The sequence below is a fragment of the Microtus oregoni genome, unplaced genomic scaffold, assembly GCF_018167655.1.
Source record: "Microtus oregoni isolate MIOR12 unplaced genomic scaffold, Mior012 000015F_ref0000493, whole genome shotgun sequence".
Taxonomy (NCBI): domain Eukaryota; kingdom Metazoa; phylum Chordata; class Mammalia; order Rodentia; family Cricetidae; genus Microtus; species Microtus oregoni.
Window position 1 is genome coordinate 10,226,743 of NW_024543074.1, and position 16,707 is coordinate 10,243,449.

General features: G+C 46.9%; 1 protein-coding gene across 1 annotated transcript; it reads right to left on the bottom strand.

The window, feature by feature from the left end:
* Window positions 1-13,047: 13,047 nt before the first annotated feature.
* Window positions 13,048-13,506, bottom strand: Ccdc182 (coiled-coil domain containing 182). The gene has a single exon (XM_041664000.1). It carries the CDS (start codon window positions 13,504-13,506, stop codon window positions 13,048-13,050), a length of 459 nt encoding a protein of 152 aa, XP_041519934.1.
* Window positions 13,507-16,707: the final 3,201 nt, after the last annotated feature.

Here is a 16,707-nt window from a genome sequence, read left to right on the forward strand (position 1 = left end):
ATTTTTCTTTTAGACAGGATCTCTCACTGACCTGGAACTCACCAAGTAAGCTAGGCCAGCCTGGAACTCACCAAGTAGACTTGGTCAACCTGGAACTCATCATGTAGGCTAAACCGGCCTAGAACTCACCAAGTAGACTAGACCAGCCTGGAACCCACCAAGTAGGCTAAACCAGCCTGGAGCCCACCAAGTAGGCTAGGCCAGCTGGCCAGAAAGTCCCGGGCATCTGCGTGGCTCTACATCCCCAGCCCTGGGACTATAAGCACACACCACATACTTGGCTTTTCTTTTTTTTTTTTTTTTTTTTTATATTTATTTATTTATTTATTATGTATACAATATTCTGTCTGTATGTCTGAAGGCCAGAAGAGGGCGCCAGACCTCTTTACAGATGGTTGTGAGCCACCATGTGGTTACTGGGAATTGAACTCAGAACCTTTGGAAGAGCAGGCAATGCTCTTAACCACTGAGCCATCTCTCCAGCCCGGCTTTTCTTTTTTAACAAGGATTCTGGAGATAAAACTCAGGTCCTGACTGCTTTCAAGGCAAGCACTTTACTACTGAGCCGTCCTCCCAACGGCCCCCTCTTTAACTGAGGCTAGGCACAGTTCAAAAACAGAAAACTCAGCTTTTAGGGGTGGGTTGGTTTGTTTCATGGTGCTGGGAATAGAACTCAGGTCTCACATGCCAGGCAGCAGTCTACCACTAGCTACCTCTTTAGATCTAGGTCAGTGTGGTTCCCAACCTTTTTAATATGCAACCCTTTAACACAGTTCCTCACGCTGTGGTCACCCCCAACCATAAAATTATTTCCATTGCTACTTCAGAACTGTAATTTTGCTATTGTTATGAATCTATGGGATGACAATAAATTTACCATGTGACACAGTTTTGATGGCAGCACCTTGCTATCTAATCCTACCTACCTCAGTAATCTAATGTAATGTAAATATTTGTGTTTTCCAATGACTTTAGGCGACCCTTGTGACCCCAAAGAGGTCACGACCCACAGGCTGAGAACCAATGATCTAAGGTATTTTTGATGTTTGTGGTGGTGGTGGTAGTGTGCGAGTGTGTGTGTGTTTGGGTGGGGAGGGTGTTTCCTTGATTTGTTTACTTGATCTATCTATCTATCTATCTATCTATCTATCTATCTATCTATCTGTTTTTAGGCAAAGCGTAGTTCTTCTTGCTGTCAGGATGCTCCCTACTCTCAATTACTCCATATTGTATGGAACGGTGGTTTTTCAAGCTTGGAGACTCCGTTTCCCAAGTAGTTCTTTACTCCATTTTGAAAGAGGATTATGACTGCTACTCTGGAGTGGGAACAAAACTACACCATCTGCTAGGCACCACCTGACCAGCTCAGACTGATAAGTAACCTATTCCTAGGAGTCAAAAAGAACTCACCTTATAACTTTATTGGGTTAATTGAAACTGTGGGAGCTCATGGACATATTAAAATTACATCAGAAGAACCAAGACCAATGACTCCTCAGACACACCAAACCTGGGGTCCATAAAGTGATGGACCTCACGCTGATGGCACAGCACCCCTCAGTTTATTATCGGAAACCTGGTGTGTGTGCCAAGGACTAACAAGCAGACGACTCCCCAACTGTCCCTGGGGTGTCAGGCCCATGCAGTTTCCCACTGTTAGTGCAGCCATTGACTGTCTACCCATCTGTTGACTGTCTACCCATCCATTGACTCTCTACCCATCTGTTGACTGTCTGTCCATACATTGACTGTCTACCCATCCATTGACTGTACCCTTCCATTGACAACTGTCTACCCATCCATTGACTGTCTACCCATCTGTTGACTGTCTACACATCCATTGACTGTCTACCCATCCATTGACGACTGTCTACCGATCCATTGACTGTCTACCCATCTGTTGACTGTCTACACATCCATTGACTCTCTACCCATCCACCAGTTCACCTGTCTAGACTTGACCTGCTGTGTTCTGCTCTGGACCCAGGTCAGCCTTTCACCTCACAGCTGCGACATTCCAAACCCTGACTCCAGCATCCCCAGGGACTGTTCCTGGTACCAGTCTGATTGTTATCTCATCAGTTCAGACTTCCTCAGCCCACTGCTGAGCTCGGCTGTAACCTCTTTAAACTTGTATTCATGCTGCAAACTGCACATATGTATAACTGTAGATAAACTTCGTGTGTGGTGTGTGAAATGAGAGCTAATATTAACTCATTAACTAACTAAATTGAATTCAAGGAGCCTACATTCACCTCAACCAGGTTACCTAAGTAGGCAGGATTATCCATCCAGCAAGTTACTGCCATTAGAGCTGAGGCGCCAGATGAATTTATTGTCTTTCAATAAATTCTGACATTGTAGAAAGACATAAACATGTCTGTGTTCCCAACATAGCACATTCATGACAATTGCCCAGACCACTCCCAAATTCCCAGGCTCAAGTAATCCTCCTGCCTCAGCTTCTCAGTAGCCAGGACCATGGATACAAGCCACCATGTGCAATCACAGTTTACCATGTTAAACTGGACAACTGAGTGGCACTTGGTTCATGCACAGTATTATAAGATCACTACCCATATCCAGCCCCCAAATACCCAATTATTCCTGAATAAAGTCACATTTAGAAGTTGCTCCTCATTTCCCCTTCACACCTGCCAGCCCCTGGCAACCAACGACCATCTGTTTTCTGATCATTTCATATAAATGGAATATGTGACTTTTTATGTACAGCCTCTTGACATTGTTTTCAAAGATGTGTGTACATGTGCCTGCTGCATCACCAAAGGTGTAATATGTATCTCTCCTCATTCTTTTTACGGCTGGATAATATTCCTCGGTATGTGTGCCACAGCTGACTTCCCCGCTATCAGTGGATGAACATCCGGGACACTCCACTTGACTTAGGTGAATACAGCGATATATCATGTATGTGCAGGTGTCTGTTTGAATACCTACATTCGATTCCTTTGGATCAACTCCCCAGAAGAAAGTAGAATTGCTGGGCCATGTTAGAAGTCTGTGCTTAACTTGTTTAGAGAGTCAAGTTTTCTGAATTTTTTTTTTAAAAAATGGTTGAACGGAAGAATGGATGAAGAAAGTATGGAATATATACATATTAGAGTATTACTCAGCAGTAAAAAACAAGGACTTCTTGAATTTTGCATACAAATGGATGGAAATAGAAAACACTATCCTGAGTGAGGTAAGCCAGACCCAAAAAGAGGAACATGGGATGTACTCACTCATATTTGGTTTCTAGCCATAAATAAAGGACATTGAGCTTATAATTCATGCTCCTAGAGAAGCTAAATAAGAAGGTGAATCCAAAGACAAACACATAGGCATCCTCATGAATATTAACCTTCATCAGGCGATGAAAGGAGACAGAGACAGAGACCCACATGGGAGCACCGGACAGAAATCTCAAGGTCCAAATCAGGAGCAGAAGGAGACGGAGCACGAGCAAGGAACTCAGGACCGCAAGGGGTGCACCCACACACTAAGACAATGGGGATGTTCTATTGGGAACTCACCAAGGCCAGCTGGCCTAGGTCTGAAAAAGCATGGGATAAATCCGGACTAGCTGAACATAGCGGACAATGAGGAATACTGAGAATTCAAGAACAATTGCAGTGGGCTTTTGATCCTACTGCACGTACTGGCTTTGTGGGAGCCTAGGCAGTTTGGATGCTCACCTTATGAGACCTGGATAGAGGCGGGCAGTCCTTGGGCTTCCCACAGGTCAGGGAACCCTGATTGCTCTTCGAGCAGATGAGGGAGGGGGACTTGATCGGGGGAGGGGGAGGGAAATGGGACGCGGTTGCGGGGACGAGGCAGAAATCCTTAATAAATAAATAAATTTAAAAAAAAAATAAAAAATGGTTGAAGTGAAATTACTTTGTAGGCAGCTTAGAGAAAATGTATATAGAGTGTTCTTCAGACACAACCTCAATGAATGGTTTATATAACTTTCCTTTTGTTCCTTAATTCAATAACCATTTATTGAGCCCAGGATCAAAACTTACGTGAGATGCTATATAGATATATGGATATATAAGATATAAAACACCTATAAAACATATGTCTATATTTTATAGACATATAAATATGTCCCCAGGGCCTCTTCCAGCCTGTACTTATGATGCTTGCCTTCTTGCTCCTTGCCTGGTGTGTCCTTCACAAGCTGAAGACAAAAGACTCTCTCTTCCTCTCTCCCCTCACCAATTCCCCAGGAGGCTGCTGGCCTCATTGCTCCCACCTGAATCAGTTCAGACCACCTATTTCAGATCTGTCGGCTCTTATAAATGTAGCCACACACCCGAAAAGTGAGATAAAATGGCAGTGGGATTAGTGTGTGTGTGTGAGTGCCAATGCGTCCCTGTCTCCTTCCTCCCGCAAAGATGAATTCATTACAGCAAACACTTACAAAAGAGAGAATAAAAAATAAAATAAGGGTCCAATTCTCCAGACATTCAATAACCAAATGTCACCCACATGGTAGGCAATAAAATAAAAATATATGCTTAGCAGAGGCAATCTAAATACGATGTACATTTTGAAGTTGGAGAAGGGAACGGTAGCATAAAAATAACACCCTGTGGCAAGTCCAGGAAAGAGAACGTTTGAAAGCGTAGCGTTTCTTTGGGCTGCCATCTCTCTAACATCACAGTGTCTCCAACAGTGAAGCAGGTTGGTTTTAATCTGACAGGAGTGCCTAGAATAATGAGGGTATGGGAATTCTCACCGCGGCTCCAATGGGACTTAGAGTCTGTCTCCCTGCTGCCTCCTCCCCACACTCCTGCCGATTCTGAACCCTATCTTGCCTCTCAAAGCTTACTCGTAGGCCTCATGCCTTCTGGCCTCCACAACCTGCCCCTGAGGATGGGAGAATGAGTATTGCTCTTGTCATTTTATAGATCAGGAAGCAGAGAGCACAAAACTGACCTTAAACCTAGAACTATAAAGTCACTCATCCACCCGTTCACCTAAGAAGAAAAGTATCTTTTATTTCCTGCCTTAGAAACTATCATTTTCTACCCCCCCAAAAAACCAAACCAAACAAAAGAAAATGCAAAGGATGGCCATGCCAGTGACGGCCCCGTGTGTCGAAGACCAGCTTCGATAGAGCTCATATATTCCAGGGTAGGAGCATGAGGAGCAGAATTATTAAGCAAAAGGAACAGGGATATAGGAGAAATAAGAGACAGAAACACAGAACAGGATTGGGAGGGACATCAGTAAATATTGAACCTCCCTCGTTTATTTTCCACATGCTTATTTATTTCACTCCGAAAAGGAAGGGGGCAGGCAACAGACTTCATTAACATGCTATAAGAAACAGACTTGAATTCTCCAACCTTTGGTCCAGGTGGAGCGGATCCACCTCTATACCCAAAATACAAATTAACCACACCCTAGGTCAGAATCAGTTGTTTGTAGCCACACCTGTTGTTAACAACTTTGAGAGAGCAAGAATAAGGTCAAACTCTCTGACCTCCAGTCAAGGTGAAACCGGCTCACAACTGTGGCCCTCACACTAGTGGAGAGGTGCAGACATAAGAACTGAGTTAAAATACTGCCACATAACAAGCGGGGTGTGGCCTCACATGCCTGTAAGTCTAGTGCTGCCGGTAGGAGGATGGCTGGGGCTTGTTGACTGCCAACCTACCTGGAAGACCTAAGCTCCCGGTTCAGAGACTACCTTGATGGATTAAGATGGACAGATAGAGAAGGATGCCAACTGTCCTCCTGTGGCTTGCATGTGCGCATGTGCACACACACACACACACACACACACACACACACACATTCAATAGCCCTCTGTAGCTCAGAGGAGTCCCAGTTAATGTTAGTTAAGGAAATAGAAACCACTTCTTTGGCATCAGTCAAAATATAACCACAAAAGTAAACTTAAGGATACATCATAAATATCAGAGTATGTTTTTAAAATTAAATGTTGTTTCTTTTGTTTAATTTTTTTGTTTTGAGACAAGGTCTCACACTATAGCCCACATAGTCCTGGAACTCAGGGTCTAGCCTAGGCTAGCCTAAAATACTCAGTGATCCCCCGTGCCAACATCCCACTAGGTGGGATTGCAGAAGCGTCATCATGTCACTTCTTCCTTCCTTCCTTCCTTCCTTCCTTCCTTCCTTCCTTCTTTCCTTCTTTCCTTCCTTCTTTCCTTCTTTCCTTCCTTCCTTTCTTCCTTCCTTCCTTCCTTCCTTCCTTCCTTCTTTCCTTCTTTCCTTCCTTCCTTTCTTCCTTCCTTCCTTCCTTCCTTCTTTCCTTCCTTTCTAAGTGTTTTTTTTAGATTTATTTATTTTATGTGTATGAGTGTGTTGCCTCTATGTATTTCATGACATGTGTGCCTGGTGCCTACAGAGGTCAGAGGAGGGCATCGGATTCTCTAGAGTGACAGATGGTTGTGAGCCACTCCATGGGTGCTGGGAACTGAGTCCCGAGAACCCTGCAGGTGCTCTAAACCATTTCCAGGTCTACAGTTTACGTGTTTGTTTAGATTATCTTCTGTAAGTCTTAGTTACAAATTTTATGCAGAAAACAGAAGTCCAAAATACTTGTGTGTTTTATCTGTGGCCAAATGAGAGCCCTAGACTTGGGAGGCACGTTGTTCCTGTGGGGGAAAGGGTCCAGCTTCATGACTCCAAGCAAGTTACTTGACTTCTCTGGGTGTTCAACTCCCCAGGATACAGAGGGAGGAACCAGATAATTGATCTCGAAGCTGTTTTTCAGCTCTAAAATGTCTTAATTTCATCTCTGGAACAAAATGGTCAATGTCACTCAGGGAAAGCCCTTAAGCAAGTGGTTCTTCATGGAGCCTCAGTTTCCAATGCACTCCTATGAGACAACAATCTTAGAAGATAGCAAGCTAAACACCAGCCCCATGTCAGTCATGAGCTCAGTATGTAGCCCTGTGCTTTAACCTCCGCTCAATTAAAAAAAATGGATTTAGTGAGGATAAAAAATAGATGCCACACCACCTCCCACCCTCATCAGTAGATGGTGGCTGCCTGGAGATGAACCTGCATTTAGTTCAGGAGGAGAGTGTGCTGGGATCGACTAGTGATGTCTACCACAGGCGTGGCTGCGGGCAGCTGGATCGGCATCGGCCATCTGGAGTGGCCACTCTCCGAGCTCTCTTCTAATTTGTCCGTCCTCCTCTGTGCGTCCAGTACAGAAACAGATCTCAGAGTCACTGGTGACAGGGAGCAGAACTTGGTTTGTTCAACTGTTTTTATACCATCCATGACTGGGTTTGAATGATCTGTCCCCTGACGCTGCTGTATTTCAGAAATTGCTACCTTAGGCAAATTCTCCACTTTTCAAGTCATTTCCTGAGTCAGTCTTTTCAAGCCCCACATTAAATATTGATCTGCCCTGGAGAGATCTAACTTATTTAGTGGAGACATGGTTGACTCCCCAGAACTGTCAAACTCAGAAATGGGGCCATACCCCTCCTGAAGCAATAACCATCCGGGATAGTGATAGGCAAGGACACCACAACCAGCATCTCTGCTCCGAGTCTCAAGGACAAGCCTGGCCTCCCTGTCTCAAATGTTCAGATGCTTCATTGTATGAGCTCCTCTGAAGACTGTTCCCAGGATGTGGCTGTCTGTATACCAAGGTGGCCCCCTTCTCTATGCAGGCCACACTGTTCATCTGATGGCCTGTGAGGGCAAACCCCAGAAACCCTGCTGCTTGCTCCTAGTGTGCTGCCTCTGGGGCTGTTGCTACCAAGCTGATTTCACACTCTCAAACTATCCCTTGATCCCCCCTTCCTGGCCCGCTACCATAGATGGTTCTCATCCTCAGCCCTAGTCAGTTTGGCTGTGATGGCTGATTGACAGCAGGTTGGCTGGCTCTGAAAGAAACCCTCTGCTTCATTTGCTCTTGTGAGGCAAAGGAGGAAAGGCCAAGGACAGAGACAGAGACCTACTCAACCTTCTACCCGCGTAAGAAAGGTTCCCGTGCTCCCTTCCAGCCAGCCCAGCACATGGGGTGACCTGGAAAATCCAGGGTCCCGTATGACCTTTCTCTCACCATGGCTCTTCTACCTCCCCACACAGAATCACATGCTTCTATTTCCTGCACTCTGGACCATCCCGTCATTGCTGGGGTACAGCCAACAAGAGTCCTCAAGACAGGAAACACAGACTCTCTTCCTGGGTTGGCAAGCCAAACAGTACTTTGCAAGTTTTAGTGAACCTTCTTGCCATAAAGTCACATACACTCCATGTAACTTTACCCAGGGAGCCTAGAAAGCAGAGTCCTTATCCTGGTAAGGGAAATAAGGAAGTTGAGGTTCCGAGGCTGTAACCACCAATAATGCGGGGGGGGGGGGGGGGGGGGGGCGGGGGGAGGCATTGATTCAAATGAAAGAAATTTAAAATTCAGTTCCCTAAAGCTATCATGGTCCAAAGGCTCAGTAGCCACAAACAGCTAGTGGAGACCATGTTGACAGCACAGAATCATTGAGCATTGATGTCACTGTAGAAAGTTCTATGGGGCCATGCCCTGAGGGCCCCAAGCTGCGTAGGAACTGAGTAGCAGGTAGTGTTTATCTATCCTGACCCTCTCTGCTGTGGAGCCAGAAGGGAGAGGTGTGGTGAGGCAGACAACATCAGAAAACATTCCCACAGTGATACCTTCTGAAGACACAAGAGAGGACTCCTAGAAAGCGTAAGACCTTCTGAGGGTCACCTGCTTCACTGACTACTGCTGTCCACACCGGGGGCCACCCAGTCATGATGCTGTCATATCACCTGGAAGGGAGACCTGGGGAGCATCTCCTCTTGATATTTCTGTCCCCTGGGTTCCTGGAGAAGGAAGGGGACACAAGCACATACTTGGACAATGAGTGTCTTAGAACACCTCCAAGACCCTGAGACTTCTTGGAAGTGGTGGAGGTCGCTCAAGGTAATTATTTATAAAAAATTTTTGTGTGTTTCTTGCTTTTAAGACAGAGTCTCATTATGTATCCCAAGTTGTCTGCAAGCATGCCAGGTAGTGTAGGTTGGCCTTGAACCCTCAATGTTCCTCTCAACTCAGCTGTCTGAATTTCTGGGATTACAAGCGTGCACCATCATACCCAGTGTGTAGGGTGCTGGCGATCGAACCCAAGGCTCCACACATGTTTCCTGGCTGCATTCCTTTTCCTTGCCTCCCAGCTCACTGCAGATGGAGATGTCAGGTTCTCCCTGAACTACTGAGAGAAATGAAGTGATATTTGAAGTGACTGTAGCCTCTGACTGTGGGGAATGCTTGGGAAGGAACATAGCTCATAGGACACCTTTGAGGACTCTGCTATTGGCAAGAAACCCTTCTTATATTGTGTCTCCTGTTGGCCCTAGAACCTCAGAGAGAGAGAGCAGTCAGATTGCATTATTCCCAGTCGGGAGAGAGGCAGAAAGCTGTCCCTTCAACAAAAACAGAAACAAACAAACAAAAACCATAAGTGTAGCACAGGCTAGCCTTGAATTCCCTATGTAGCTGAGGATGACCTTGAACTCTCCAGTGTTGGCATTACAGGGGTATGCTGCTATCCCATTTATATGGTGCCAGAGAGCAAACTCAGGACTTCATGTATGCTCACTAAATATTCCACCAACTGGACTGCACCCCTGTCTCAAGCTGTCACTTCTTCGCTCCTTCATCTTCCAGGGGTCTTCTCTCCTCCAGGAGCAGGTCTCATCTATGAAGTGTGACTTAATCAGGAGCCCCAGGTATTCAAAGGTCCAAAGTTACATGGAGAAGGCCTCTCTCTGAATACCCTGAGCTGTGGAGAAAAACCTAGAGTGGGAAAGGAAATGAAGGGAAGCAGGACTTTCCTGCAGCGGGACAAGCAGCGTGAACCCCGCTGCTCCAAACTGCACAGAGGGTCGCCAGCCAGCACAAGCTCCCAACTCTGTTTCTTGCCCCCACCCTCCTAGGACTCATCCTAGCCTCACCTGGATCCTCCCAAGCTCCCACATCAGATGCAAGGTGACCAACTGTCCCTGCCTGCTCAGCACCCAGAGGGCTCTTAGCCTGTGGGATTTGCAGTTTTAAAATAGGACAGTCCCAGTTAAATGAGGACATTTGGTCACCCTGGGTGGTGACGGCATCTCTGAGAGTGTTTGCCTATTTTAGGACTAAAGGGCTATAGTGATTCCCTAGCATCCTGTGAGATCTCAAGACTCTGATTTCCAGAGTGATACCTAGGCAAGGCTAGAGCAAGACAGTGGGTCTCAGTACCCATAGCACGAAGATGGACCTCTGCATCTATTCCAGTTCCCACTCCTCTCAGTCACAGGGCAGCACCCACACCCCTTCTCCAAACCCCTTCCCTTGTGGAAGAAGAGCAAAGGCGGCAAGTTCTGTGGTGTCACCAGGGACTCCTGGACATATTACTTTCCTGTGCCTCAGTTTCTTCATCTGCCATGGGACTTATGGTGCCAGATTCACAACATCACAACAGGTGCATCACTGACTCTGCTGTAACTCCCTGGGTCACACTCTCAGGTTCTAGGATACGCTAGAAGAACTTTAAAAACTAAGTAAAGCTGCCATCCTCGTGGCCACTGTTTAGCACTGTGGGAGAGGAGTTTAAACAGCAAAGACCCAGAAGACAGGGTCAAGGGGAGGCTCAAGGCTTCCAGCTGGTCTCTGGTGCATTTGTATGCATGATGCTTAATTTTCTCAGCGACAATGTGTGGTAGCAAAGGTCAAGTCATACTGACCAGGTCAGCTCCTCTGAGTATTAGTGTCCAGGGTTTTTATTGGTGGCTTATCTCTTGGGCAGAAAGCAAATGGCTAGCCTTAGCTCCACAGTCTGCAGCTCCCCTAGGGGTCAAACCGATACAGCAGGATCCAGGACCCTGACCATACATCACAATGTTAACATAAACCATCTGGTGAGGACAGAGGCCCCAGAGAAGAAGCAAAGGTAGTCTGTCAGACAGCTATTGCAAGGGCTCCGAGGCTAGTGCCCCTGAATTTTTTAAATGTGAAAGTTTTTTTTTTCAAAAATGTCCTCATCCTAGATCAGCTGAGGCTTTAGAGCCCAGAAGTGTGGTAACACCCAATACCACTTTTGTTTCTTATACAGGGGTGGGGTCTGCTTCACAAAGTCACCTGTATGTTGTCACAACTGCTACCCTACAGGATCAGATGGTTCCACTTGAATCCTCTTCCTCGTGGAGGATTTACGGGACTCTTTCACAGTGGGAGGATATATATTCAGGTAACACGCTTGGCCTCTCTCACTAATCCCACTCAGAGAAAGGGAAGGACACCCAGCCTCGTGAGTTTGGAGAATGGGCCGTGCCTACCCAGCAAACACTACTTCCGTTCTCCCAAGCTGTCTCTGCACACAGATCATTCCACGTGTCCACAGACGCAACCCTTTGAGGAGAGCCCCCCCCCCCCTCAGCTGTCCACCTCTACCTGCACTGTGTCTGGAGATGACATCAGGTTTAGGGATGAGGTTTCAGCTGTGGCTGACAGATCTTAAACCACAATCTCAAGCAAGTTATCAGCTCTAAAGGTGATTTTAAATGCCATATTCTGTAGGTCTTTGAAAGGTTTGAAGAATACCTATTCATCTGAAATATATCTCTATACATCTAGAAAACCTAACTAACATAACTACGAGTTTGACTATTATAGATAACTATTAATCCATAATTTTAATTATAAATTACATTTTTAAATGAGTTATATAAACATAATAGCATAAACAGGAGTAGAAATACACACATAACAAAATTGACCTTAAAATTTGTATCAATAAATCAAAGTTCATACCAATGTATTCCCTTTTTATCTTTAGAAAGACTTTGACTGTGACCATTAAACATTTATAATCAACTCCTTTAAATAAAAATAAACATTTATAAATAATCACTTTGGGAATTTGGGTGTTGTTTTCTCCAAACTGCTTCCTTCTGTTTGTTGGACAAAGTATTTTTAGGGTTCATGGAGACCTTTCAGGGGATTTTGTTCCATCAAACCATATTAGCCTGGACTAGAGAGACATCCAGGGCCCTCGGGCTGATGTGTGACAGCATTTGGGAGGGACCAGTGACTGCTAATGGCTCCTGTCACACATGTGGTTGTCCCAGTACCCCAGAAGGGACTAGCCCCAAAACAGCCTGATCGGTACAAGGGTTTTTGAGGCTGCAAGATGTTAAATGAACAAAATGGCCTAGACTTGGAGCACTAGTCCCCCGTGAACACAGAGAAAAGGCAGGGGGTAGGGGTCTGCCACCTGCAGTCAGTTCTGTCCTGCCCTCAGGGACAGGGGTACAGTGTTTCATAGATGACCACACCCCTAGCAACCCTGCTCCTGAGTCAAAGCAGGCGTCAGTTGCACTGCTCAGGGTGCCATCTTCTAGGTGTGACCAGACAGTTCTACCATCAGAGCTCTGACAAGGCCCACCCCACGGAACAGCCAGTCTTCGGGCTAAACAAGAGGAAGCAGAGCTGGATAGTAGCAGTAGGGAAAAGAGGTGGACAGCCATCCAGCCAGGCGAGCAGTCAGAAATTACAGCATGCAGCCATCTGGGGACCATTTCAGCATGTGGGCAGTCCCCCTCACTGAGCCGCTGGCCTGTCTCCGTGTAGACCACACATTGACCGGTCTCAGTAAACCAATTGTTAAGGGATAAATCACAGAAGCCTGGAGTCATTAAAAGAAAGGTAAATCTGTTCAACACAACCAGTTTTAAGAATATACAGAGGGGGAAATGCTACAAGCAACTGTACCGTTACAAACAAGAAACAGTTAGAGGTGAAGGTTACAGGTCTGACTTAGTGTTTGGGCCTCCTTCCCAGAGGAGGAGGGATAAACGGAACGTCACTCAAAAACCATATTGATGTCTCTTTTTTTTTTTTTTTTGCCTCTGCGTGATGTTATTTTGGTAGCAGGAAAGCAATAAAAATGGAGAAAGGGGAATAAATGGGGACTTAAGTTTGGTCCTTCCATTAAAAAAAGAAAAAAAAAAAAAGAAACAATCATCCAGTTGCCGGCCAACACGCGCAGGCCTTCAGTCGGCCTGGCTCTTCCTGGTGACTCGCAGCGGATCATGGCTCCTGACCAGCATCTTCTCCAGCCGCTCGCAATGCTCGCGAAGCTGCTTCTCCCGGGGCAGAAGGAAGGTGAGCACCTTGTTGCGAACGATGCCACGGTCCTCCTCCTCCCTGAGTCGCTGCTTCACTCGCGCAGCCTGCTCTTCCTGCTGTGCCAGGACGCTGTTCATCTCGCAGAAGGCGTCCTCCAGGTACCCGATGGCCTGCAGAGCCTCCTTCTTGAAGTCCTCCAGCTCCCTTTGCACCGCGACCACTTTCTGCCGCAAGATCTCCAAGTCGGCGGGCAGAGGGAGGCAGGAGGGCCATGACTGAGACAGGGAGAGGTCCCCGGACTGGAGCCCACTCTCCACCATCTTCTTGCCCTGTAAGGTATTCACCTTCATAAGAAAGGACCCCATCTGATGGAGGGCTTCCATCATCTCCTCCGACGGAGAGAAACCAAGAAGCCGAGTCAGTTATCTGGGGGCTAGAGGCGCTATCATTTGGAGTAGTTAGACACATCTCATTGTGACATCAAGGCCCTTCAGCCAATCAGAAGGAAAGCCCCTGTTCACTACTTTGCATATTGCAGCTTCCTCGGTTGGTAGCCTACAGTTTTGCCTGTGCTTCCCAAGTCTCCTGAGGCCAGGCTTAGTGTTGTTTTGTCTCCCTTTCAGAATAAGAGCCCACGCGTTCTTCTATCCCCACTGGGCAAGTTTTCTCCCAGAGAGTGGAAAAAAACTGGCCAAGACAAGGCAGGCCAGGTTAGGTTCACAGACTGCAGAGACTGAGTATGGCTGGTTTTACGGCCTGATGTCTGGGCTGCATTCAGTCTCGCCAGTAAGACGAGGTCATCATAACAGATGATGGCTGACCCACCAATAGCTCTGAGATGCTAGAGTATTCCAATTCCAAATCCATCTTCCTTCAATGATGCTAGAATACTTAGGTAATCTTTTTATTGTGATATATGAGCTTGCTTATGAAGTGTGGTCCACAGAAATACCTGTCGGATAAAAATGAGCCGTTCATATTTATTCAGTAAAAACTTCCTGAGCGCTGGCTAGGTTCTAGAAGGAGTGGGAGTAAGGACAGTTTCCTCAGCACACCAGGATGGTGGCAAATAAGAGAGGGAAAAAGTGTGTATGGATAAATCCTATGGTTTTGCCTGGCTACTATAGTCTCTAACCACATTTGACTCAGTCAAGAGCAAACCTCTGCCTTTGCAGATTGCAATCTCTCGCCCAGACCTTCTTCCAGGGCTCCAAACATAAACATCTGCCTTGAAGCCAATCCATCTAGCCCTAGATAAACTACCCAAACTGCCTCCTGTTCTGCTGTCCTGTGAATGACCCTACCTGGGGCAGCAGCCACAGCAGCATCTAGTGACATGGTCTGAATGTCTGTCCCCTTCCCAATTCATTTGGAAATTTTGTCATTCTATCAGTATTGAGAAGTGAGGGGCTTTAGGAGACTGTGTGTAGTAGACGGATGTCACCATTTCTAGAATGGGTTCCTTATAAAAGTCTCTGCTGGTTCCCCTTTTTATCTCTTCTGCCATGTTTGCCTTTCTGCCATGGGAACCTTCCACATGCGGTGGACAACATGAAGGTCCTCACCAGACACCAGCCCCTTGGTCCTGAACTTCATCTTCTGGACTTATAGAATTATAAGGAAATAAATTATGTTGTTGTCGCTTTGTGGATTTCTCTGCATCTGATGTTTTGTTTTGTTTCTGCAGAACAACTCAGAGTAAGCCTTCTGGAATCAAGCTAGACTCCTTCACATCCAAGCGACCACAGTGGCTGTTAGGCCTCTCATCCCTGAGCACCCTGTAGCTCACCCTCTTGCACTGGAGTCCCGACTCCACCACTTGGAAGCAACGTTTCATTAGGAGAACACCTTTCCCCCTTGAGCCCCTGCTTCCGTCCCGGAGTTTCTGAGAGCTGTGCTGTACAGCTCTCTGGGAGAGAAAAACAAACCTCTGATGGGCAGATGCTGCCAATTTCCATAGTGTAAATACTCCCAGCATGGATAATTTTCAAGCTACCAACTTGCTGTCTCCAGGAGGTGAAGCACCAAATAAGCCCTCCTGAGCCTGGATAAGCCAACTCCAGTGCCACAAGGCGGGTTGCCACCTTCTCTGAGATGCAGATAGGCTATCTAGTGGCCTCGTGTAGTCATGGGAGGGGCCACATCGCAGGGACAGTTGTAGCTAAATGAAGGTGGGATTTTTGAATTGCAAGAAACTCCAATTACTGAGAAGGAATGTTGAATGGAAGGAGCACCTACTTTTCTGGGATTCGGGAGAGCTGGAGTAGGGAACAGCTTCCGTGGTCCCAGGCCAATCATCTCCCCCTCGGAGCCTGTTCCCAGCTGGGATATGAGAGTTGAGAGGAGGCTTCTCTTCAGACTCCAGTGTTCAAAGGCCCCCCTTCTATAGCATCCCCCTTCTTCAGTCACTTACGACCGTTAGCCGATTCTTCCAGGACTTTTAGGCACAGTAAACTCCAGCAAACAGAGATCATGTATGCCTAGACCTGTTTCCATTCAAGAGTCCTGCCTGCTGATGTGCACACAGTGGCACTCAGATAATGAGAAGAAATGGAATTTCATTCCATAGGTGGCTCTCAAATGCTGGCCACCCCAAGCTTTCCTGCTGACACATTGACACCTACTGGCCTTCATAGAAACCGCAGCCTCAGAATTCCACCTAAGAGTGGGTGGGGACCAGGGGGTTGATGGAAACTGCATGGGGTCTGTGCTGTATTATTGGGGGTGCATATTGCACACATAATGGGTTCTCCATCAATAAATAACATCTGGATTAGTGAAAGGGAGAACAAAAGTGTATCTCTTCTAGTCCCGGCCTCGGTGTGTGTCTCTCTCTTCCTCCCTCTCCATCTCCTCTCTCCTTCTTTGCCTTTGTTTCACACAGGGGCTGGCGGGAAGGTCAACACTGGGAGGATTTTCTCAGTTCCTCTGGTGCTGTCGAATGAGGCTCTGGTTTGCTTCTCAGAGCCAGAGGGGTTCCCCTTATCCTAGGGGCGACAGGAAACTGAGAGCCAGGGCTGTCACCAGGCCTGGGATCTCCTGAGCATCCCGGACAGTGACTCACACTGAATGTGCCAGGAAGTTCCACAGTCAGGCCTGGCCTTGCCTACCACCTTCTATCTAGTCCCTTCAAGGTATCAAGAGAAAGGAATTTCGACCTAGCAAAGCATCCGCGACCTTAAATCCCATCGTCAGGAGGGTCCCTTGTCCCAGTCTCTTTCAGTTTGTCATGGCTTCCCTGTGGCTCAGGATGACACAGAGACATGAGGGGTGTGGGGACTTCACGGAGACCCAGGCCTCACCCTGTGAGCGTCCAGTTCAGTCAGAATGGGTTGAGACTAGTAGATGGCGTGCCTTAAAGGCCACTGAGTGCGTGACCGGAGTCTAAAACCCGTTTCTTCTTGATCTGGACACCTCAGGAATGGAAAGCACATGGCTTCTCTCCCCCTTCCTGGGTGTTTTCACTTCTGGCAGTGGGATAGATCCCCATCCTTTGGGGAATTACAGGGACACCCACTCCCATCTCCCCTGTCGCCACTTTGTCAAGTCACAAACCCTGAGAGACTAGAAGTGCCTCGTGTTCT